Source organism: Nuphar pumila, chromosome 10 (assembly GCF_984573655.1).
Source record: "Nuphar pumila chromosome 10, dmNupPumi1.hap1.1, whole genome shotgun sequence".
Taxonomy (NCBI): domain Eukaryota; kingdom Viridiplantae; phylum Streptophyta; class Magnoliopsida; order Nymphaeales; family Nymphaeaceae; genus Nuphar; species Nuphar pumila.
This window is the reverse complement of record NC_143258.1, coordinates 13833640-13860810: the sequence shown is the minus strand read 5'-3', so window position 1 is coordinate 13860810 and position 27171 is coordinate 13833640. Positions and strand designations below refer to the sequence as shown.

The 27171-nt window shown below is 37.6% G+C and overlaps 1 protein-coding gene across 3 annotated transcripts in view; it reads left to right on the top strand.

The window, feature by feature from the left end:
* The window catches only part of ESP4 (HEAT repeat-containing protein), a 249664-nt gene that overhangs the window by 182070 nt on the left and 40423 nt on the right, over nt 1–27171 (top strand). For all 3 annotated transcript variants that reach the window (XM_090018877.1, XM_090018878.1, XM_090018876.1), the window contains 5 exons: nt 18116–18202; nt 18983–19063; nt 19153–19224; nt 20277–20321; nt 20551–20634. In XM_090018877.1, coding sequence (XP_089875003.1) covers nt 18116–18202; nt 18983–19063; nt 19153–19224; nt 20277–20321; nt 20551–20634 — 369 coding nt within the window. The remainder of the gene's footprint in view (nt 1–18115; nt 18203–18982; nt 19064–19152; nt 19225–20276; nt 20322–20550; nt 20635–27171) is intronic.

Here is a 27171-nt window from a genome sequence, read left to right as displayed (position 1 = left end):
TGAAACCAACTCAATGGTATATTTTTGCTGAGACAAGTAAATTCTTCATTTTAGTGTGCTACCTCAAGTCCAAGGAAATACTTCAAGTTTCCCAAGTCAATCTCAAACACCTTAACCAATTTCTTAGTGTCTTCAATCTTGTGTACATCATTACTTGTGGCAATCATATCATCCACATATAAGAGAAGTATACACTTCCACTGATCTGATGATGATACAAACTGGATAATGATGACATTGCTCAAAACCCATAAATTTGATAGCTGAATTAAACTTCTCAAACTGTGCTTGTGGAACTTGTTTGTAACGACCCCAACTGACCCTAGCAAAAATAGTGATTTTTTTTAACTCACACAAGGATCTGGGGCCTCACAAATTTAATATACCAAACCACAAACCAAACTATGCATTGAATCAAATGAAGAATTTTTCAAACTTTATTAATTCAATAAAAATGTCTAATAGTCTAGGGCAACAAAAATCGTCTATCTCAGTTGAGCCACCCTGTCAGAACCTAGAAACCAGTCACAAGGCTCGCAGTTTCCAGCCCGCTAGTCAGGACATCACTGAGCATCCGTGATTGTAAAGTAGTTTAAAAAAAACGGGTAAGAACTGCAGTCCTTTGTATGAATTCCTCTAAAAATCCGAACAGTAAAGGAAATAACATAAACCAAATCATGCATAAATTTCAGAGGAATATCACAATTAATAACTTGCCACAATCAACTTACCATTCAAGCACTTAAACAAAATATCATGCACAGTGTTGTGAAAAGCATTGAGGCGTAGTGAGGCGCTCACCCAAAAACCGAGGCGATGCGAAAAGCGTAAGCCTCAATTTTTTTTTGAAAACTTCAAAAAAATTATAAAAAATATCTAAAAATACAAATAAATAAAGAAATGCTTTATTGATGAAATAACAACCAATAAGAAATAGAAAATCTCAAATAAGTACTAAAAAATATAAGATTAACATATAAAAGTAACTAAAAAACTGATTACATAACTGAAAAATATATGAGATTAACCAATAAAAGTTAAAATATACTAAGAAACTAATTACATAACTGAAATAACTGGAAAATATGAGATTAACCTACAAAAGTTAAAATATATGAGATTATTCTAAAAAAAAGATATTTCACATGGACTCTTGAAATATCTTTTCCATATCCATGATGTATCATTTTCTCAAGCATAGGCTTGTTTCTTTGATGGTTTATGTCTTTCTGATTTATATGTTAGTTCAGACTAGAGGCCATTGAGGTGCATGTCTCTATGATGGTTTGTATCTTTCTGATTTCAGTTCTGACTCTTATTTTATTGTTTGATTTTATCCACTTCACAATGTTAATTAATAATTGTGCTAGACCTAGATATTTGTGATCACATGGCAACTAATCTCTTAAGTCCAAAAAAGAATTTTGTTTGGAATCCTCTTGAGGCATGACAGGAAGTCATCTCCACTTGAGACAAGATATAGTGCAAAAAGGAATGCTATAACTGGGAGCGAGAGTATACCCACAAACAAAATAGGGCATTCAGTTCCTGCAGGCTTTGTTTTCTTTCTATGCAGTAGCTTCTTTGTATAGATTTAAGTAATTGCGTATTCTTGTTGATTATGTCTCAGAAATCCAAAAAAAAAATATATTTTGTGCCTCACGCCTCATGCTTGCGCCTTGAGGCACAAAAGGTTGTGCCTCAAGGCAAGGCGTGCCTTTTGTGCCTCAAGGCGCGTTTTTATGACGCTGATCATGCATAATCAAATATCATGCAAAGCTAAATATGCATAAATGCATGAACTAATGCTAAACAATAAAGATGCATGATTCAATGCATATGCATGAATAACTTATTAAGTTATTTATCAGAGTTGCTTTTGCATGCATGTCCCTATTAGATGCACACAAGTTTAATTTTCACTTTTCCTTAAACCCACGGATACTCAAAACAGGCAAAATTTTTTGAAGTCCAAGTTAGGCTCCTAATTGTAACCAGAGTTACCAGTCGAGGAAGCGGGAGCGGGAAGCGATACGGGAAGCGGGAGCGGGAAGCGAGGCACTTTCAAAAATTTAGGAAGCGGGGAAGCGTGGGACCACTTAGAAGAAAATTCCGAACCGTCTCGGAAACGACCTAGGAAGCGAACCGGAAGCGACCTAGGAAGCGAACCGGAAGCGAGGGGAAGCGAAAAAAAATGAAAAAAATGGGGAAGCGAGGGCGAAGCGCGCTTCCCATTTATGGGAAGCGCGTTTCCCATAAAAGGGGGACGTGCTTCCCATAAAAGGGAAGCGCGCTTCCCAAAAAAGGGGGACGCTTCCCCTCACGCTTCGGAAGCACGACGTTTCGCGCTTCCGAAGCGCGCTTCCCCTTTTGCCTAGGCGCTTCCGGTAACTCTGGTTGTAACTTAACACACAATTGGTATTTTATTACTGGGTTCCACATTTATCCGTCAACCGACATCAAGAATCAATACCATCCATTAAAATATTAGAAATCAACATCTAATACCGAGACATCAAGGAAATCAACATCCACTGACGCTACTTTCTTGGTATACCAATAACTACAGTTGAGTCAACACTACCACCTTCAAGCAAAGTGGCTAAATCTTCCTAAAACCGTGGCCGGTAGATGAACCACCATATCGGGTTCAAGGGCATAATCACATACGGAGTTTTAGTATCCTCACGGTCCCCCAAGACCATCATCGAAGATTCCCACACTTTGGAAGGGACATCAAGAAAAAATAATTACATTGTTTGGTTTCTTTTACTTTTTTAAATAATTTCAAGTTCTTTACGTAAGAACCATTTTGCAAATCAACATGCAAAACCAATTTTGGGCTCTGGTCCACACAATTTAACAGTGCAATTAATTTTGGAAAGCTATAACATTTTCAGAAATAAATTTTGTAATGCATAAATAAAATTAACAGTTGGAGCAATACATGCTCCTGGCCTACACGACCCACAATAGTTCACATCTGACCACCAACACATCTCAAAAGTGATTTATGCATCTTTGCAAAATTTCAGTGAACATGCAACGCACTCATTGTTTCAAAACATGTTTTGACGACATTGATATTCGCGATGACTTGACATTCGAAGAAAAGCCAATATAGATTGTTGATCGTCGTGAGCGAGTGACGAGATCAAGGACGATACCTTTTGTTAGGGTTCGATGGCAACACCATGGCATTGACGAATGTACTTGGGAACCCGAGGCTGATATCAGGGAGAAATACCCTGAATTGTATTCTTAACTTCGATTTCAATAAAATTTCGCGGGTGAAATTCTTTTAAGGAGAGAAGGATGTAAAGTACACTTAAAAAAATATATCGAGTCAGACACGTGTCAGACACATGCTAGGCACGTGTCGGACACGTGCCTCGGTCGGTCTGCGGTGTCAGATCCGAGCCCAGCCCGGACCCAGCTTCTCGAATATTCGAGAAGCCTGTCTTTTGAAAAGGCACAGACACCTCGGGCGAGGGGCAAAAGCCCTCACCCGTTCTCTCTCCTCCTCCCGTCGCCTCTCGTCCCCCGTGACCACCATTGCCGACGACCGAAGCCGTCGACCATCTCACCCTCTGAGCGAGCGGCGACAACCGAAGCCGTCGGCCACCTTCTTCCTTTGCTGCGTGGGCGCCAGTGACCCATCGCCTCCGCCTTCCGCTTCGACGACCTCGGCCGACATCTCCGACGCCACCCCCCTTGTTCCTCTACGTGTGCCGGTGACACCAGAGTTGACGTCGGTAGCCCCGAAGTAACCCCCCCCGCCCCATCGTTTCTCGTTTCACCATGTCGGCAGGGGGCTCCGCTCCCCCTGCCACTCGCTGTGTCGATAGGGGGACTCCGCTCCCCCTGTTTCCTCTTCCCTGGCCGGCAGGGGGGCGGAGCCCCCTGCCACCTGTTGTTCGACAGGGGGCTCCGTTCCTCCTGTCCCCTTTTGATTGCTGGCAGTGTAGGGGACTTCCCTTGCCATCTGTTGTGTTGACAGGGGGCTCCGTTCCTCCTGTCTCTCTCTTTTCTTGTTGACAGGAGCCTTTGCTTCTCTTGTCCCCCTCGTCGTGCTCCCTCCACTGTCTTCTCGTAGGGAGCTCCTGTCTGGGTGGTTCGGTACCATTGCAGGTGCTGCCGGACCCGTTTTCTGACTTTGGCTTTCACACTAACCTTTTTACACTTGTAGGTTGCACGACGGAGCACACTCGTGTCCCGTGGCCCGAGACCGTTCGCACTTACGCCCGCAGGCGTTCGGGAACTCGCAACCCCCCAAGGTAGGGGAAAGTTGCGTAAAAGGACCTTGAATGAACAAAACTAAAATAAAGAAAAGATAACCGAAGAGGACGATTATATACGTATACATATAAGTTATATATGTACGTTCTTTAACTCAAGGACGCGATTTCGCGATCCTGGTCACAGCTGTGAGTTTGTTTGGTACCAAGGAAGTGACACTTGTGGGCGTGAGGTGACACTTGTATCCCCGACATTAGATGTGGAGGTCTAATGTTCCGAAGGTGATTCGGTCGAGGGCTAAGTTGGAACCCAGTAATAAAATGCAAATTGTGTGCTAAGTTATCTTGGGAACCTACTTGACCTCGGGGATTTTACCCGTTTGGTGTATCCGCGGGCGATGAAAATTAAAAAGAGGAACTTAAAGTCCTGTGCATTTAATAGGGCATGCATATGGAAAATGAAAACTTAAATGAAAGATAACAAAATGAATCATGCATTGTACATAATCATGTATTTTTCTGCTATGCACTAGATCATGCATAATTGAATTGTTCTATAAATCATGATAGAATAGTGGGTGTATGTTATTTACTTCTTAAAAATCATGATTGAAAGATCTTGTTACTTAGTTCTTGTATACGCTCATGCGTTACTGTTTCTTCCCGCTTAGCATATGCAACTGGTTGCACGTATGGTTATTTAAATTCTGCAAATTGTTATATCTGCACTCACTCAAATCATTACATGAAATCTTATCCATGTTCTTTGTCTCACGTGCTTTCTTTAGAAGTAGTTGTGTTCAGAATTTCGGTTCTGACACCCAACTTGTTGGTTTTTCACTGGAAATGGTGAACAGTGAGGTATGACTGACTACTGGGAATGGATGAGAGTCATACTTGGGCTTGACAGCTTCAGCAGGGACAGAGTGACTCTTTCTTTTGTTTCAATCTTTCTTGCTTTTTCAGTTGCTGCTTTATTTTCAGTCAAATAAAACATTATCTCTAAAATTTACTTTTATTCATAAATAAAGAAATTGTTTTGGTTCTTATGGATGATGGTTGCAAGTTCGTTTGTGGCGTTTGGGCTATCCAGTTGGGATTGGAACTGTGAGCCCCCCCGGCCTCTGGGAAGTTTTCTGCACTGTTAAAAAAAAATATTCCGTATTTTCAAAGGGTATGAGTTGGGGTCGTTACAATATACCCTCGAGGAGAGTATGCAACTTCAATACCAAGAAAATATCTGAGAAATCCTAAATCAGACATATCAAAGTTATCTTTTAACATATTTTTAATATCAATAATACTACTTTCATCATTGCCTGTGATGATCATATCATCAACATAAAGTAAAAGAATAACAATACTATTACCTGCACTTTTAACAAAGACAGCAGTGTCAGTATAACAAGAACAAAATCCCAACTTGATCATGATAGCACTAAATCTATCATACCAAGCCTCAGGGGCTTGTTTAAGACCATATAAAGCTTTTAATAATTTAAGAGTTTGACCTTGTTCAAGAGTAATTTCCGATGGAGGGTCCATATATACTTCTTCATTTAATTGACCATTAAGAAAGACATTTTTAACATCTAATTGAAATATGTCATTTCTTAGATGATACTACAACAATTAGGGTTCAAACACTAGTCATTCGAGCAACAGAGGCAAAGGTTTCCTCATAGTCAATGTCGTATTCTTGTGAGTATCCCTTAGCTACTAATCTTGCTTTATATCGTTTTAAGGAATCACTTTTTGTCTTAACTTTGTAAACTTAACGACATCCAATAACTTTTTTGTTTGGAGGAAGTTGAACTAATTCCCAAGTTTTAGCCTTCTTTAAAGCATCTAGTTCTACCCTCGTTGCTTTAATCCAATGTGATATATTTTTTGCTTGATTATAATGAGAAGGCTCATAGTATGAATGTAAGGCTATTAGACAGGCTCTATAATTTGGTGAGAGAGATTCATATGAAACAAACCTATTAGGTGGGATTGATTCTCTAGAGGAGCGTCTAAGGGGAGTTTCTTCTAGAGGTTCATTAAGCCGCGAGAATTTTGATAAAGCACTAATAGGTTTCTCTTGCTCACGCCGTGTGTAAACATGTAGATTGTCATCATTAGTTGGTGATATTTCAATATTATGTGTCTTTACTATTATGTGTGTTTTCTAATATTTTCGAATGACTTAAAGATTCATCATTTGTATGTTCTAAAAGATCATTTAAAAACATATATTCAATTTCATTTTGTTTGTCTAATATTTCAAATCCGTTCTCATCTTCTAAAAATGTCACATCTTTTGAGACATATAACTTATTATTTTTATAATCAAAACATCTATAGCCCTTTTGATTTTCACCATATCCCAATAATACACATTCAATTGCCTTTGGTGATAATTTATCTCTTTTATGTAAAAGAACAAAGCATTTACATCAAAAAATACGAAGACGATTGTAATCGGGTGAGATATTTAAAAGTTTTTCATAAGGAGAAATATTATTTAATTTTGAGGACGACATTCAATTAATTAAGTGAAGGTTAACATGGCTTCGGCCCAAAAATTTTTAGGAATATTTTTAGAAATAAGTAATGATCTTAGTGGTTTCTAAGATATGCCTATGTTTTCTTTCCGCTAGACCGTTTTGTTGTGGAGTTCTTGGACATGATCTTTGATGACAAATGCCATGTTGTTTTAGATATGTTTGAAATTCACTTGATAGGTATTCTCCTACGGAGTCAGATCTAAGAATGGATTTGTGACTTTGAAATTGATTTTGAATTTTTTGCACAAAATTCTTTAAAAAAGGTAAAGACTTTTGATTTAAAGTTAAGAAAATAAATCCATACATATCTAGTATAATTATCAATAAAGGTCACATAATATGAATAACCACCTTTAGATAAAACCGAAGATGGTCCCCACACATCAGAATGCACAAATTCAAAAGGTCTAGTTGAAATAATGGTTCTTATAGGAAATGAAATCGACTTCATTTTTTCAAAAATGCAATCTTTGCAATTGATATCTTTTTCTTTACAAAACTTGTTTTCAAAGGAAAAAGATACATTTTAGAATAACTTGGATGTCCAAGTCTTTTATGCTAATTTTCAATACTTTTATCTTGGACATAAGTACAAAAAGATTTTGTAAGAAGTGTCAAGTGATCCATGTAGTAAAGATCTCCCTTTCTATGGCCTTGCCCAATCTACTTCCCGGACTGGAGATCCTGTACAAAGCACCCTTGAGATGAGAAAGATATTTCACATCCATGGTCGGCAATTTGGGAAACGGAAAAAAGGTTGAGATTTAGTTTAGGAACTATTCTTACTTTTGGAATAAAAAAGTTTTGGAAATTTTTAGGATCTAGAGTTCCAATGCCATTTATTTTGAGAAAAGTTCCATCGGTCGTAGAGACACAAGATGTTTTTGAATTGGTGCATACGTTGGTTAAAGCATTTTCATGAGGAGTCATGTGAAAAGAAGCTCTGGAATCTAAAATCCAAGAATACGTACCGGGAGATGATGAAGAGGCAATGGCGGCATCGGAAGTGGAGGAAATAGCCTTTAAGATTTGTTGGAGAGCCATGGATATTTGACCAAGAGTGTCTTTGAGATCCCCGTTCTTGCCTTCATCTTCTTTAGTGGGGAATTCCTCAACGGAAGCCACTTTAAGCTTGAAAGTCACATTTAATTTTGGGCAAGCGGGTTTGATATGTCCCGACTCATAACAATGATGACATATAATCATCTTCCTTCTACCATTCCCTTGTTTTCCAAAATGAGGTGGCTTGTATGTTTTAACATGATTGCCAGTTTTGGATACGGCAAAAACATCATCCATGCTTTTACTCATGCCATGTCGAGTCTGTTCTTGAGTAATTTCGGCAATGACATCCTCTAGAGGCGGAAGATTAGATCTATGAAGGAGTGAGGATCTCACTTGTTCAAATTTGGGATGAAGCCCAAATAAAAATTGAAACAATCTATCTTGTTCAATTTGTTTTTGTCTAAGCTCAACATCCTTCATAGCCACCCATTTGGGCTCTAAAAGAGCCAACTCATCCCACAAAGGATTTATAGCACTATAGTAATCTTAAATGCTCATATCCTCTTATTTTGTAGTTCTAACTTTCTCTTGCAAGATCTTTTTGGATGTACATACCCTTCATAAAAAACCAAGCTTCATTGGCTCGATGAAATTTTGCAATATTTGCACATACCTTAAGTTCAACATTATTCATAAACCATGTTAGGATTTTTGCATGGTTGCTTTCCCAATCTTCCACTTGACGTTGATGGTCTTCTATTGCTTTGAGGCGAGCATCTCCCTCAAGAGCTTTTTCTTGACCTCCTTCCATTTTTGTGAGCTTAAGTTGAGGTTCCAGAACGATCCCCATTACATAACCCCAAAGCTTCTTTCTTTTGAGATTATTTTCCATTGCGGATGCCGACATCATGTAATTTTTTTCATTGAGCTTAAATGATAGGTCGATCTTGGTCTCCATTGCTTCAATAAGAGAATATGTAAAAGAAGTGGAGAGAGAGACAAGATTTCACCTTGGAAGAATTGGATGGCTCTGATACCATGTAATGGAATATGCGGAAATAAAAGGAGTGCTATAAGCACTTGTAATGTCCTATAATGGACAATCAAAAGAGACAATAGCCAAGTCCACTAAGGGACAACACATACACAAGCTTTCAGAAAGGCAAAAATATAAAAACCTCTTTATTGAGAAAAAGAGAGACAACTCTCAAAGCATATCAATTACAAAGGGGTTCACCCCTATTTATACAAGAAGAAGAGGAGAGGAAGAGAGGCCACATGGCCTCAAAAGGTGTGCCAAAAAGGGGGCTCCCATGGAGTCGTTGGGAACCCCCAACGACTCAATGGTGGGGCCCCTTAAGTGGCATAAAAGAAAGAATGAAAAAATAAAAAATAAAATAAATATAAAAAATAAAAAGAGAGAAAAAAAATAAGTACCTTTATCAGGTACTATGTGAAATGACCATAATACCCCTATCGAATAGGTTTTTAACATCGAAGCAGAGAGATACAAACCTGAGAACCGAGACTATTTTGTAGAATATATATATATATGTGATTTTTACATATATTTTTTGTAATTTCCTTTTAAATATATGTGGAGTTCCTCCTATATATGCGATTTCTTTCTTAACATATTTGATTTCCTCCTATATATGTGATTTTTCTCCTAAACATGTGATTTCCTTCTAAATGTATGCACTTTTTCTCCAATATATGTGATTTTTCTTTTAAATATGTGATTTTTCTCCTAAATATATGTGATTTTTCCTCTTAAATATATGCAATTTTTCTCCTTTATGTGCGATTTTCTCCCAAATATGCGATTTTCCTCATAAATATATGTGATTTCCTCCTATATATGAGATTTTTATCCTAAACATCCAATTTTCTCCTAAATATATGTTATTTTTCTCCTATATATGCGATTTTCCTCCTAAATATATGTGATTTTTCTCATTTATATGTGATTTTCTCTCAAATATATTATTTTCTTCTAAATATATATGATTTTCATAAGCGAAAAATCACATATATATAAGGAACTTTGTATATATTTAGGAGGAAATCATATATGTAGGAGAAAAATTGCATATATAGGTAAACTCCACATATATTTAAGAGGAAATCACAAAAAATATATGCGAAAATCGTATTTTTACGAAGAAAATTGCATATATAGGAGGAACTCCGCGTATATATAAAGAGGAAATCGCAGAAAATATATGCGAAAATCGTCTATTTGGGAGAAAATCTTATAAAGTTGAAAAATCACATATATTTAGGAAGAAAATTGCATATATAGAAGAAAAATCACATATATTTAGGAGAAAATTGCATGCTTAGGAGTAAAATTGCATATATAGGATGAAATCACATATATTTAGGAGGAAATCACATATATTGGAGGAACTCCGCATATATTTAAGAGGAAATCACAAAAATAGATGCGAAAATCACATATATATTTTTTGCCAAACATTCTCAGTTCTCAGGTCTGTCTCTCTACTCCTACGTCGAAAACCTGCGCTTTTACAATCGTTGGAAAGATGAGACATAGGTCTATAACTTTCCTATTTTGAGTCTGAGCCGAAAATCCCTCTAGGGTTCTCATTTTTTAGCTACAAAACCAGAATAGAAGCATGCTCCATAGACTGGAACAACTGAACAATCTATCTTCTAAAGAATGTTTCTCCCCAACTACTCATTAGATCAAGGTGATCTTGGTGATGTTACAAAGCTAACTTCCTTATATATCTCTATCTTTTTTTCTATTTTTCTCGATTTTTAGCGCATGTAGCTAGAAAATAACATAGAACAGAAAAAAAAGACAATCGTGCCTGTTTTAGTCTGCAGAGCATGCTTCTATTCCGGTTTTGGAATGCAAAAACGTGAAACCTAGAGGGGTTTTCAGTTGTGACTCAAAACAGAAAAGTTACAGGTCTATGTCTAAGCTTTTCAACGATTATAAAAACACAAGTTTTCAACGTCAGATGAGAGAGATACAAATATGAGAATAGAGACTATTTTGCAAAAAACAATCACATTTAATAGAAAATTCACATATATTTAGAAAATTACATGTGCGAAGGTTAAAAAGGTCTTTTTAAAACCAGATAGTTATGATTTTGGACATTGGGTGAATAGCGGAAATTGTGGGGCATTTTGGGAAACACATCATATTTGCCTTACAGTACAATTATTTTCTGCTTTTTAAAGCTTCTTTTAAAATCTTTTTCTAATTATGTCTAAGATAAAGATATTTAAACTTGACATAAAAGACTTGGACGCCCAAGCTATTCAAATATGTATCTCTTCCCTTTTGGGAAAAAAATTGTAATGAAAAAGATTTTATTTGCAAAGTTTGTATTTTTAGAAAGATGAAATCTATTCCATTTTCAAATAGAACATTTGTTTCTAAAAAACCTTTTGAGCTATGTCACACGGACTCGGCTAGGAGGCCGACGCACCCGCATCGACACGCCCCGACACGGGTGCGGCTGTGGACACGGGGCGGACTCGGTCAACGCATCAGGGTCGGGTCCGTCCACATTTTGGACTCGGTCAACTTTGATCAAGTCTATTTTTATCCATTTTTTAGGGCAAAAGACGTATAAAAACTAAAAAAAATTGATCTTTTTATATATTTTTAATATATATATATACATATATATATATATTTAAAAATATATATACATATATATATATATATATATATATATATATAGCCGTGTCCTCGTGTCCAAAATTTTTGAAATTGCTCCGCACCCGTGTCGCACCCCTACCCATACCCGCACCCATGTGACAACTTTTGAGTTAGTGCATTCAGATGGATATGGACCTTCTCCGGTCATACCCAAGGGGGGCTACTCATATTATGTTTACATTTATTGATGATTTCACTAGATATGTTTGGGTCTACTTCCTCAATTTCAAATTTGAGGTTCTTTTTTTTTTAAAGAATTTCATATGATTATGAAAAATCAATTTCAAAGTAGTATTTTCATACTTAGATCCGACTCGGGTGGGGAATTCTTGTTCAATGAATTTCAAAATTATTTAAAACAAAATGGAATTTGTCATAAAAAAATCATGTCCTAGATATCCTAAACAAAATGGGATAAGCTGAAAGAAAACATAGGCATATTATGGAAACCACTAGAACCTTATTTTTAAAGATATTCCAAAGAGTTTTTGATTCGAGGCCTTTCTAACATCAACCTATTTGATAAATAGAATGCCCTCATCATATTTGCAAAATTTTCTTCTATATGAAAAACTATTTCAAAGAACACCTGATTTTAAGCATTTGCTTGTTTTTTATTGTAAATGTTTTGTTCTTTTACATAAAAGAGATAAGTTATCTCTAAAAGGCCATTGAATGCGTTTTCATTGGTTATGGGAAAAGCCAAAAAGACTAGAGATGCTTTGATTTTAAAAATAGCAAACTTTATGTTTCTAAAGATGTGATCTTCTTAGAAAATGATAATGGTCTTTATAAAGATAATAGAAAAAGGAAGTAGATTATACCTTTTTATTTGATCTCTCTCCTAGAAAAGATGATTCTAGCTGTGATAAGTCCTTGAATGATGAAGTTATAGTTAGTAATGGTCATCCTAATGATGAAAGTTTAGAACTTAGTGATAGTTTTACTAAAGATAGTGATAAAGTAGATGAAAGATACCTGTGACAGATCTGTCTAGATTTGTCCACACTATATGTGGCAGATCTGTCCAAATCTGTCTTCTTATAAAAGTAGGCAGATCTGTCCAGATCGACAAATCTGAACTATGCAAGTATATATATGTCTCTATATATGTGTATATATATATATCCAGCTTTTATTCCCAGAAATGGGAAATCTTTAACATGTATATATATATATATATACAAAAAAAAAATCAGATTTCTCCTTTCTTTCGTATTTCCACTCAAAAGTTGCATAGAAACCGATCTATGCTCTTTTTTCTCATTTAAAAGAAAAGAAGAACTCATACCTTGTTTTGAAGTTCGAAAAGGAGACCAGAAAACGTCGAAAGGCCGAAAAACTTCTCCTTCCTTTCTCTCTCTCTCTCTCTCTTTTCCTCTTTCTTTCTCTCTTTTTCTTTCTTTCTTCTTTTTGTGCTTATATAGAGGGCATCTGGGGTGATGCCCCCCCTTTCCAGCTCCTTCTAAAGAGGACTGGAAATTGGACTTCCCATATGGGAGTCCATCTCCAACTCCTCTTTTCTAATTTCTTAAAACTCTCTTTGTTGACTTTTCTTTCTTTCCAGCTCTATTAGAGTTCCATTATTCTTATGCCTTTCTCATGACTATTATGGACTCTTCTAAAGTCCCTACCATTTAACAACTTCTGAAATTCAGAATTAAATATTAATTAATATTAATATAATTATTTATTAATAATTAAATATCCAAAAACTTCCAGAGGGTGCCTTATCCCTCTGAGAGCCTTTTTAACTTTAAGAATCCTTTAATTTAGCCCTGTATATTGAATTTAAAGTTTTAATTCGTTGGATCTAAATCCAAGATCCAAATCCATATCCAAAATTCATATGGTTTCTGAGCTGGATTGGATCCTAATTAATATGAGCCTTGGACTGAGTCCAGATCCATATTAATTTGGATCGTATGGATCGGATCTGGTCTGATCCAGTCCAGACCCAGTCCCATTGAGACAGACCTTTTTTGAAAAAATGTGATTTTCTGGCCAACCGTAGCCTAAATTCGGAAAAGTAACATATCGTTAAATTCAAAATTTCGAGGCGCATCTAACGGTATATAATTCGAATTTCGCCTCCAGAGTTTACTTGAATTTAACCCGAATTTCACTCGACTTGATTTTAAAGGTTGAAAATAAAACTTTTTATCACCATAAAATTAGGTTAGCCACTTGGAACATAGGGTCTTTAACTGGTAAGTTGGTAGAGTTAGTAGATGTTACGTGTAGGAGAAAAATTGATATTTTATGTCTACAAGAGCCCAAATGGGTAGGTGAGAAAGCAAAAGTGATAGAACCTTGGGGATATAAGATTTGGTTTACAGGAATAGGAATAGGAATGGAGTAGGGATTGTTATGAGTCATGAGTTTATAGATAATGTAGTTGAGGTCCGTAGGAAGGGTGATAGGATTTTACTTATTAAATTAGTATTAGGTATGAATATTATTAATATTATTAGTGTTTATGCACCTCAAGTAGGTTTAGATGATTCTACTAAGCATCAATTTTGGGAAGATTTAGATGGAGTAGTACAAGGGATATCTTATGGAGAAAGGCTTTTCATCGACGGTGACCTTTATGGGCATGTAGGCATTAGTACGGATGGATTTGAGAGTATCCATGGAGGCTATGGTATAGGAGAAATAAACGATAGTGGAGAAAGGATTTTAGATTTTGGTTTGTCCTATGATATGATCTTAGCAAACACTTGGTTTAGGAAGAGGGAGTCTCACCTAGTAACATTTAAAAGTGGGGTTAATATGAGTCAGATAGATTTTTTCCTACTTAGAAAGAGAGATAGGGGTTGTTGCATCGATTGTAAGGTTATACCGGGAGAAAGTGTAGCTACACAACATAGAGTCTTAATTTTAGATCTTAGAATTAGACAATGCCGCAAAAGGGATAGACATAGGATAGATCCTAGAATTAAGTGGTGGGCACTGAAAGGAGCTAAACAAGGAATGTTTGTAGAGCGGGTAGTTAAGGAAGTTGATTGGTGTCTCGAGGAGGATTCAGAATCTACGTGGAATAAGATAGCGGGTGGCATGAGAAAGGTGGCTAAGGAGGTATTGGGTGAGTCTAAAGGCGGTGCACCGCTAGGTAAGGATACATCGTGGTGGAACGAGGATGTCAAATTAGCTATTAAGGTTAAAAGAGAGTGTTATAGAAATCTAAGTAAAAGTCGTGATAATGAGAATTTGGAGAAGTATATGATAGCAAAGAAGGAAGCTAAAAAAGTAGTTCGGAACGCGAGGGATAAGGTATATAAGGAGGTTTATGACAAGTTGGATACCAAAGAGGGTGAGAAGGATATTTATAGGATTGCAAAAATGAGAGATAGGAAATTGAGGGATCTGAGTATGGTTAGATGTATCAAAGATGAAACGCAAAGGGTTTTAGTCAAAGATGAGTAGATTAAGGAGAGATGGAAAGATTATTTTGATAAGCTATTTAATGAAAGTCATGCTCAGGATCTTGGAGACTTTTCCATTCCTTTTCATGAGATGAATCGTGACTTCATGCGCAAGATTCAAAAAAAAGAAATTGCAGAGGCTTTGAAGAAAATGAAATCAAGAAGGGCAATTGGCCCAGATGGTATACCTATCGAGGCTTGGAAATGCTTGGGAGAGAAAGGTTTAGAATGGTTGACAAATCTTTTTAACAAGATTTGGCGGACAAATAAGATGCCTAATGAGTGGAGGAAGAGTACTTTGGTGCCTCTATATAAGAATAAGGGTGATATACAAGATTGCACAAACTATCGTGGTATAAAACTCATGAGTCATACTATGAAACTTTGGGAGAGGGTGATTGAGTCTACGTTGAGGAAGGTTGTCATGATATCGGAGAATCAATTTGGTTTTATGCCTGGAAGATCTACTATGGAAGCTATACATCTTCTTAGACAACTTATTGAGAGAAATAGAGAGAGGAACAAAGATTTGCATATGGTTTTTATTGATTTGGAGAAGGCTTACGATAGAGTACCTAGGGACGTTCTCTGGTGGACAATGATGAAGAAAGGTGTTTCTCTCAAGTACATTAGTATAATTAAAGATATGTATGAAGGAGTAGTAACCAATGTCCGCACTTGTGGAGGGGTGACAACCAATTTTCCTATAACGGTTGGGTTACATCAAGGATCTGCTTTAAGCCCTTTCCTATTTGCTATAGTGATGGATGAGCTTACGAGATCAATTCAAGAAAATGTGCCGTGGTGTATGTTGTTTGTTGATGATATTGTTTTGATTGATGAGTCTAGAGCTGTGGTTAATGCTAAGTTAGAATTATGGAGACTGACATTGGAAGCAAGAGGTTTTAAGTTGAGTAAGAGTAAGACAGAATATATGGAATGTCGGTTTAGTAAACAACGAAGTAATGATGGGAGTGTAGTGAAACTTGGTGAGCATGAGATATCGGTGGATGATTGTTTCAAATATTTGGGATCTATCATTCAAAAGTATAGAGAAATTGATGGAGATGTAAATCATAGGATAAAGGTTGGGTGGATGAAATGGAAAAGTGCAACTGGAGTGTTGTGCGATCGTAGAATGCCATTGCGGTTGAAGGGAAAGTTTTATAGGATGACTATTAGGCCCGCTTTACTATATGGTACGGAATGTTGGGCTGCCAAGAGACATCATATTCAAAAAATGAGTGTAGCTGAGATGCGTATGTTGAGATGGATGTGTGGAAATACAATAAAAGATAAGATTCGGAACGAGGAGATACGTAAGAAGGTAGGCGTTGCACCCATTGAAAATAAGATGAGAGAGAATCGTTTACGGTGGTTTGGACATATTCGACGAAGACCTAATGATGCTCCAGTTAGAAGGATTGGGAAATGGGAAAATATATTAGTTAAAAGAGGTCGGGGTAGGCGTAGGAAGACATGGATGGAGGTGATAGGAAATGATATGAATGCTTTGAACCTCACCGAGGACATGACATTGGATAGAAATGAATGGAGGAGAAAGATTCATGTGGAAGACCCAGAATGATTTTCTTTGTTGGTTCATATCGCCGACCCCAATTGTTTTGGGATGAAGGCGTAGTTGTTGGTTTTTGTTGTTGTTGTATCACCTTTTAATTGGCCTGTTTCAGTCTTGTCAATGAGACCTGGGCCACGCCCAGACTCAATTATCACATCCTAACTTCGAGGGTTCTTCCTATATTTTTACAACACTTATCCAAATTTTCAGTGTTTCTTAATTTAACTAAGTATGAAAATACACGATATTACAACACCAAACCCTGGTTCCCTTTTCTTTTTATTTTGTTTATTAAACTCATTCAAGACACATGATCAAGATAGTCAAGAAATCAAGATACGCAGTAACCACCAATCTACACTTTCTTTCCACCAGATACAAAAATTTCAAAGTAAAATACCCATTGTGGGGTTTAAATCAGTGAAAAACGCAGATTCCATCACAACCTTGATATAACTTTTGAAGCTGAAATAAAAATATTTGTTTTATGATTACATATACCGATCCAACCAAATCGAACTTCGCTCAGCAAAAAATCTATTCAGGAAAAAAAAACGCAGACTGGGGTCCATCACTCAGCGTGATCTCAACCCAAGGAAAACTCGGGCCAATATGTAAGAGATAAGAGAGAAATAGAAAAAAGAATGTAGCAAGAATTTTGTTGAGATCTTTTGATGGTGCGCTTCCCAATGTACGAACAGATTCTCCACCAATTATCATGATCCTCCTTTTGGCCTTAAAGAGTGAATAACAACCCAAGAGCACCAAAGCTCTGATACCATGTAATGAAATGAGAACAAAAGCAAACAAGTGTCTCTTATGGACTTACAAGAACACAACCAATAAAAAAGAACACTAATTGATCAATCCACACCACCCACACAAGGGTAAAAAATAAATGCTTTTGTATTAAACAAATGCTTAGAAAACTTTAGAGTTTACAAGGGCTTGAAGCCCTATTTATAACAAGCAAGAGGAATAAGGAGCAGCCCAACTGGCTGTTGGGCTGCTCCACTGTTGGGAGCAGCTCCAACAGCTAGTTGGAACTGTCCCAATCAGTGGTACCAAAAGCAAAGATACAAAAAAAAATAACATTTATACAGTCAGCCTCTAATGGGCTGACTTCTATTACAATGTAACATGACCGAAATACCCCTGATGGATATTCCGGTTTACCTATATATATATATATTAGAATCTTAACACACCTATCCTCTCTAGGTGATTAGGACTAGTGCTTGGTGTTTGCTATAATTGACACTTGCATGTTTGCACCATCTTGTTAATATCCTACATTTATCCTATATAGGTGATTCAAACTAGCATATGGTGTTTGGTATAATTGAGATGTTACGTGATAGGATTGCTTACTTCCATTAGCCTGTTTCACTTGTTTGATGGCATCCTTCCCCTTGATTTGCCATGTCATGTTGGAAACCCCTTTTATTTTTTCTGAAAATTTGTAGTGAATGGTTGTTTGGATTAAGAGTGCATTGCTGTATATTGTGTTAAATAATTCATCTTTGGCTTCAACTCTGCTATTTTTCGAGTTACATATTTTCTCTAAGTTCCTTAACTTGTTCTTTTGTTTAAAAATGTTTTCTTTGCAGGGATCCAGACCTGTTCTTGCTCCTGCTGAAGTCTTAATTGCTATTCATGGGATTGATCCCGAGAAAGATGACATAGCCCTGAAAAAGGTACAAATTTCTGCTGGTACATTTGCTTGTGGTTGTTTAGAGAAAGAAGGCAAAACAAGTCTAAATAACTCCTCACCATTTACTTGTCTTTGCCAACTTATGCCTTCGACACATTTGATAGAGGGGAGAATCTAAAATGGACTCTAATGAACAAAACACCCTTAAATGCAATGGCATTATATATATATATATATATATATATATATATATATATATATAGAGAGAGAGAGAGAGAGAGAGAGAGAGAGAGAGAGACCTACCATATAGAAAACGTACCAACCCTACCCACTAAGAATTTTTTCGGTGTTTTTTCGAAATTCTGACCTTACAGATGTGTTCAGCATGATTGATTTACTAGAAATTGACACTTGGAACATGCATTTTGGATGAAAAAATGGTATTTGAAGCCTAAAAAATTTATGAAAATTATAGACCGTTGATTTTTGAACCTTATAAAAACCTATCCATGCATCGGAATCAAATGATCCAAGTGTCAATTTCTAGTATATCAATCATACTGAACACATCTGTAAGGTCAGAATTTAAAAAAAAAAACACCAAAAATTGACGGTCCCAAGCATTCTCGTACCATCTGGTAGGGATGCAGTCGGGTAGCTTCCCACTACCCTATATATATATATATATATACCCCCACACCCAAGTTTTCTGAAATTGTCGTGTCACACCCTTTGCACCTGCAGCTATGTAACACAGGAAGCAATTTATGCTAATCGAATCTCAGAAATTTACATTGTTTTGATGAATTGCTTTGATAAACAGGTCACGGATGCATGCTCTGCTTGTTTTGAGCTGCGTGCATATTTTTCCCAACAAGTTCTAGCCAAAGTGTTGAATCAACTGGTATGTTGCCCCATTACTCAAGATTGATTATGTGTTCCAATGGTTGCAAAGGGCTGATCACTTTTCAACCTACCCATTTCCTCAAACAGGTTGAACAGATTCCTCTTCCTTTGTTATTCATGCGCACAGTCATACAGTCCGTTGGAGCTTTTCCCTCCCTAGTAAGTAAACTATGTACTTTTACCAGTCTGCAAAACATTCCAATACAGCCTCATCTTAAACCATGTTAGTTGGCCCTTGTATTTATTTATGCAATCGTCCAATCAATTGGCATAATAAAATATGTTATCTATTTTTTCTTTGTCAGGAAGTTACTCTTGTAAATATTCAAAATCCCTGGTGGAATGATAAAATACAACTTGTTTGTCATGATCAGTGTTGTGAAAAGCATTGAGGCGTAGCGAGGCGCTCCAACAAAAACTGAGGCGAGGCGTAAGCCTACGTAAAGCTAAGCCTCAATTTTTTTTTGAAAACTTAAAATAAAATTATAAAAAATATCAAAAAATACAAATAAATAAAGAAATGCTTTATTGATGAAGTAACAACCAATAAGAAATAGAAAATCTCAAACAATTACTAAAAAATATGAGATTAACATATAAAAGTAACTAAGAAACTGATTACATAACTGGAAAACTAATTATATAATTGAAAAATATAATATCCTATAAAGCAACAACCAATAAGCAATAGAAAATCTCAAATAAGTACTAAAAAATATGTGATTAACCTATAAAAGTTAAAACATAAGAGATTAACATAAAAAAACTAATTAAATATAACATATAAAAGTAACTAAGAAACTGATTACATAACTGGAAAACTCTTCTTCTTCTTTCTTCTTTTTTTTTTCATGCCTCAGGCTGGCGCCTTGAGGCGCAGAGGGCCTCGCCTCAAGATGAGACGTGCCTTTTGCGCCTCGAGGCGCATTTTTAATAACACTGGTCATGATGCTTTTGTTATACACTAATGGTTCCTTCTTTACTCAATTCCAACACACCAATTAATGCACTGAGCTCAGGTCTCAGATTTAAGTCCCTGTCATCTAAACCTGCTATAATTTAGGTCTGAGTTCAATGTTTGTGCTTGATGGGTGTAGCTAGGCCTAACCTTTGGGCATTGTTGAGAAAGTGTCGTGTTTGGGCAACTCAGCCTATGGTGGTCACTCTTACTGAAGATTGGCTACTAATATGGTCAACTTGGAACATTTCAGGTGGACTTTGTAATGGATATCCTTTTGCGCCTTGTTAACAAGCAGGTATACTTTACATACTGACTTGTTTTCACAAAAACATAATTGGTGTTACCACTATTTAATGGTTATGTGATTGATACAGAGGAGAGCATCACTTCAGCACCTTGTGGGTCTGTGTAAAACTTTAGGATGATGTGTGGCCTGTTTTTTAGTTATTAATTAATAGCAACGTTTTTGAGGTTGTTGTTAAGTTATCATGCTTAGCCTCTTGAACATATCTGAATGATTGCAGATTTGGAAATTCCCAAAATTGTGGGTGGGATTCTTGAAGTGTGCACTCCAGACACAACCACAATCTTTTGGTGTTTTACTTCAGGTAAAGCTTGTTCGGGACTAATCTGTATTGATCTCTTGGAATTTAATGCTCTGAGGGTATACTAACTATGTCACAAGAACTTGCCAAAATACTGCATGTAATAGTGACACATTCAGATGATGCGGAATAGCTGCGACTCGCCTTGGACACAGCTTTGAATGTGTCTGATGCAGTCAACTGCAACTGACCATATTATATACGGTCAAAAACATAAACAGTGTAAAGTTTTTACTATTTTTGTTTTTTGAAAAATGGTGTGATATGACCTGTTTAACCATGCAAATCGTACTGTTGGACTGCCTATGAGATATTGTTAGCAACCCACAGGCATCCACGGAGGAGAGGTGGGACCTTGTACTTGTACATGAGTTGGGTATTCTTGTTGCTTCCTTGTAATAAGCGGAATGCACTTTATGGTTTGGGGGGTGTTACATGAGCTGTAAATAAGACTAAGGACATATTGGGTATCTTTCTTTAGGAGCTATTGGAGCCTTTAAATAAGGTCTTCTTGTACTCATTTGGCCATCCAATGAGAATTCTGAGAGTTTCTCCCTTTGGCCTTCTTCCTACAAGGATTTGGGTCTAATGCTTGGATTCTTCCCCTAGCTGTTACAGAGTTGGCTCTACCAATAGGATAGCTGATCTCCTACTGTTAGAGAGACCCTAAGCCTATGCATTTCTCTCAACTGATCCACTTCAACCCATAATTTCCCCATTTCAGGCCCTTCCTCACTAGTTGATATTTTCACTTCTTCCCGATCTTCTTGTTACCGACTAAGATCCATCATCTCACCTCCTTAAGTCTGTAACAATTGGTACATCAGAGCATTGATCCTAGTTGAATTTCAAAAGATCAAAATGATCAGAGGTTTTGAACTACATGCCACGAAAGAGATTCATGCAAGCACGAGTTCATTTATGGTTCCGATAGAAGCTTGTGTGAAGTAGCTGGATGATAGCAAAAAGTTAATGCATCTATGGAGAACAATTGTAATATCGTGTATTTTTCCATGATTTTTAAATTAAGTATTTAATGAAATTGATAAAAATCGTGGAAAACATATTTAAAAATAGGTGACATCAGCTGGGTCTAGGCGTGGCCCAGAGCCCACTGACGAGACCTAGTTGAGCCAATTAATATTTGAGATTTTTTTTGTTTTTAACCTTTAAATTCGAACGAAAATCGAGCAAAATTTAGGCAAAATTCAGAGGCAAAAATCAGGTATGTATACCGTTAGATGCGCCTTGTAATTCTGAGTATGTCGGTATCTTGTTTTTTTGAAATCAGGTTGTGGTTGGCCCGAAAATCGCGTTTTTCAAAAATGACTCGCCTCTATTTTTGCCTTTTATTGCATTGGATTAGACTGGATCCGCTCCGTTTGATCCAAGTTAATATGGATTTGGACCCATTCTAGGGCACATTAACTAGGATTTGGTCCAGGTAGGATCCATATGGATTTGGATCCAGATTTGGGCAGGTAGAGTTCTACTTGGAGTAGAACTCTACTCTAGGGAGACTTGCAGATGGGGGTGACACCCTCTAGAATATTATTAGAATGTAATTGTAGAAGATGGACCGAGCCCTAGAGGGAGACGAGAAGAGAGAGAGAGAGAGAGAGAGAGAGAGAGAGAGAGAGAGAGAGAAAGCTGCACAGAAAATCGAGAGCATCGTAATGTTATTAGGGCCTCTCTCTATGTTAAATAGAGAGAGGATTAAAACATAATTACAAGAAAGCCCCATTATAAACGTAAAATTGCAAAAAGCATCTTACTATAAAATTACTTTACTTAAAACCACTTATTCTCAACACTCCCCCTCAAGCTGGAGCATAGATATCAATCATGCTCAGCTTGTCACAACATTTTGAGAAATTTGGTCTGGCAAGAGGTTTTGTGAACATATCTGCAACTTGGTCTTCCGACTTTAGATACTTGGTAGTGATATGACCAGCTTGAACCATATCCCTTACATAGTGACAATCAACTTCAATGTGCTTTGTTCTCTCATGAAATACAGGATTGTTCGCTATATATGTTGCAGCTTTGTTATCGCACATCATGGTCATGGGAGAGGAAACCTTCACCTGAAGATCAAGAAGAACAGTACGAACCCACATCAATTCAGCAGCTGTTTGGGCCATAGCCCGATATTCTGATTCTGCACTCGACCTAGAAACCACATTTTGTTTCTTACTTCTCCAAGAGATCAAGTTGTCTCCCAAGAACACACAAAATCCTGTGGTAGATTTTCTAGCCACTACAGATCCTGCATAGTCAGCATCAGAATAGGCCACTATCTCTAGAGGTCCACCTTTCCTGAACAATAACCCCTTTCCAGGGGAAGATTTTAGATATCTGAGAATAATAATAGCTGCATTCCAGTGTACCTCAGTTGGTTTGTCCATAAACTGACTAACTTTACTTACTGCTAAAGCAATATCCGGCCTGGTCACAGTTACATACAGTAGTTTCCCTACTAGGGAGCGATAGCTTTTGCTATCAACTAGTTTTGACCCTTCTTCAAACAACTGAACTTTATGGTCCATGAGAATATTTGCTGGTTTAGCTCCCAACATTCCTGTTTCCTTTAATAAGTCAAGAACATACTTCCGTTGAGACAAAACCATCCCTTCACGGCTCCTGGCAACTTCTATACCCAGAAAATACCTGAGTGAACCAAGATCTTTTGTAACAAAGTGTTTTTGAAGATGAGCCTTTGTGGCTTCAATAGCTTTCACATCATCGCCTGTAAGAATGATGTCATCCACATATACCACCATAACAACTATGCCAGAGCTAGTTTTCTTTATAAATAGTGTATGATCCGCTGCTGACCTATTAAAGCCAAAACGTGACATCACTTCAAACAATTTTTGAAACCATGCACGGGGACTTTGTTTCAAGCCATAAATCGCCTTTTTCAATCTACACACCTTCTGACACTCCCCCTCAACCTCGAATCCTGGAGGTTGTTGCATGTAGACAGTCTCAGATAAGTCCCCATATAGAAATGCATTTTTCACATCTAATTGGGACAAGCTCCAACCATGCTGAACAGCTACTGAGAGAACAAGACGAATGGTACCCATCCGTGCAACCGGAGAAAAGGTTTCAAAGAAATCAATACCATATGTCTGAGTATACCCTTTGGCTACTAATCTGGCCTTGTACCTTTCAAGTGAACCATCCGATTTGTATTTGATAGTATATACCCATTTACATCCAACAATGTCAGCATCCGCTGGGGAATCAACTAGATCCCATGTATGCTGAGATAGTAAGGCATCCATTTCTTCTTGCATAGCCAGCTTCCATCGAGAATCAAGCTTTGCCTGCTGATAGTTCAAAGGAATAGTTTCAGCAGATAAAGCTTAAATAAAAGATTTCATCTGATTTCCAATTCTAGCTTCGGAGACAAACTGAGAAATGGGATATAATGTACATTGTCGTATCCCCTTTCGTAGAGCAATCGGCCTGTTATCATCATGAAGATCACTATTGTCAGTAGAACGTACCTCAAGGGAAGAAGAAGATGGAGGCGCTTGTGGAGGTGGAACTCTACGCACATATACCAATGGAGGATTATGAAATCAGGAAGAGGATGAAGTGTGGTTCGGGAATGAGGGCACGGATTCCAAAGGAAAAGGAGGTATAGGTAATGGACAAGATTCAGTGTGATCAACCTGCAGCGGGGAACCGGTACTAGAGTAATATGGAGTGGATTCCAAGAAAGATACATCCGCACTGACATACTCTCGGCGAGAAGTAGGATCATAACATCGATATCCCTTTTGATTTTTGGGATAACCGATAAATATGCATTTTGTAGCTTGAGCAGCTAATTTATCACGGTCAGGACCAAGTTTGTGTACAAAACAAACACATCCAAATACTTTGGGCGAGAGGGAGAAGAGGGGGGTATTGGGTTTTAGGATATGAATTGGAATTTGATCACCCACAGAAGAGGAAGGCATGCGGTTGATCAGATAGCAAGCAGTTGTAATTGCATCTCCCCAGTATAACGCAGGAACATTGGATTGAATCATAATGGTCCTGGCAACATCAAGTAGGTGACGATGTTTTCGCTCAGCCACCCCATTCTGTTGAGATGAATAGGCACAAGAAGTTTGTGGTTGGATGCCATTATCTTGGTAAAACTGTAACAAATTGTGTGATTTAAACTCGAGAGCATTATCAGTGCGAACAATCTTGACACTAGATTCAAACTGAGTTTTTATTTCAAGAATTAAAGATTTGATAATACTGGGAACTTCAGATCGTTCCTTTAGTAAAAACACCCATGACAACTTAGAGAAATCATCAACAATAACTAAATAGTATCAACACTGAGTCCTAGTAGGAATCTTACTAGGACCCCATACATCTGCATGAAGAAGTTCAAAGACTTTATTACTAGACTGACTCTGACTCGAAGGAAACGAACTTCGATGATGCTTGCCCAGCTGACATGCTTCACACTGGAAGGATGTGGTGGAAGAAATCTGAGGAAAGACCAAACGGAGCTTTGACAATGAAGGATGACCAAGACGACGATGCCACTGAGCAGGACTGAATGAATGTTCCACTGCAGCATGAACAGTACCCATTGGATGATGTAGGTAGTAAATTCCATTTTCTTCATAGCCTCCACCAATCTTCTTCCCCGTCAGCAAATCCTGAAAATGACAACCCATTGGATCAAATATTACTCTACAGTTTTGTTCTTTTACAAGGCAGCTAACAAAAAGTAAACTTTGAGAAAATTTTGGAGCATGAAGAGCATTTTTCAACTGTAATGAGGAGGATATAGAAATATTTCCCTGACCAACAACCGGGGAGGTGCTCCCATCGGCTAATGAGACTCCAAGCTGGGCCTTAATACCCTTTAGTTCTGAAAAGACAAGTGAATTTCCACACAAATGTCTGGATGCACCAGAATCAATAATCCACTTACTGTCAGTCGGATGAAGAAGATTTTCGGTTGAATAGGCAACACCAGCAATAGGAGAGGTAGAACTCAAAGGACGAAGAGCTATCAGCTCATCGTACTCAGCACGACTTAGGGTGATACTACTGTCACTTGCAGAGATATTTTCCTGTGCCTTTGTTGCCTCGAGAGTAGTAACATGTGCTTTAGGAGCATATGACTTTGATGAAGAGGAGGTTGGTCGACCATGCTTATCCCAGCAACGATCTTCTAAATGTCCAGATTTTCCACAGAATGTACATTGAAGCTTTCCTCTGCCGCCCATACCTCGTCCACGACCTCGTCCTCTGATGTTCTGAAGATTTCCACGTCCATAACCAGATGAGACAACCAAGGCAGATGACTGAGTCACAGGCTGAGAATGTGGAAGAGATATCGCAAGTCTGCTCAGACGATTATATGCCTCAGCAAGAGTAGGTACATCCGAACCAGTCAGCATTTGGACTTTGGCAACAGAGAAATCTGAAGATAAACCTGTAAGAAACCTGGCAACCATAGTTTGTTCTTGATGATCCTTTTGTTTCGAACAACAGAGGGGTCTGTGAGCATTAAGTCTTTCAAACGCAGCTTTTACAGAGGCATAGTACTGGGCCAAGGTTTGATCTCCCTGCTGTAAATTATATATTTCTTGTTCGACTTGTAGGATACGACTCACATTAGTCTCTTGTGAGTATGTATCTCGGAGATTGTCCCACATCTGTTTAGCTGTATTATAGTAAATTAAACCATCTGCAATATGGGGTTCGACACTATTCATAATCCATGACATAACTATGTCATTATCTTCATCCCAGGTAACATATTTTCCCACCTTTTCAGTGGGTTCCACTTCCAACAAGATATGTTTTCGACGATGTCCAGATACCGACATCATAAATGTTCTGGACCACCTGGCATAGTTAGTCTCATTCAACCTAACAGACGAGCCGTACGAAAATGGATTGGCAAATGCCTTATATTCTCCAATATTTTCCAATTTTGAATCACATTTCGAAGTTTCAGCCATACTTCTAATTTCAAAACAAATAGACAGCCTCCAATCAGAAACAGGGATAACCGTGTGTTACACTCACACACCAACTGATAATACAATCAGCAACTGTTCCCACACGAACAAAACAAAACAAACCCCACGACAGTAGTGAGCAGCAGCCCACAAACAGAAAACAAAATTTCAGCACATCAGTGAATCACGACTAACAGAACTTCATAACACCACTACGTGTTGGAGTGCTGTTTCCAAAACAAAAAAAAATTCATGACATGACACCACAAAAAAAACACTCAGGACCCAAAAATCAGGGTATCACGGCTGAGATAGAAGCACTGATTTCTTTTAAACATTCTCAGCAGGTTAGAAGGCAAAGATAGTAACCCATAGAAACTGACATGGGTCAGTGCACACTGTACCGATGTCCACGATATCAAGATCTCACGCAAATTAAAAAAAATAGGGCCCCAACCATATGTAGAACCACCAACAGCAGGAAAACTCCCAACAGCAATCATCCACGATATCAAGATCTTCACGAAAGAAAAAACAACAAGGC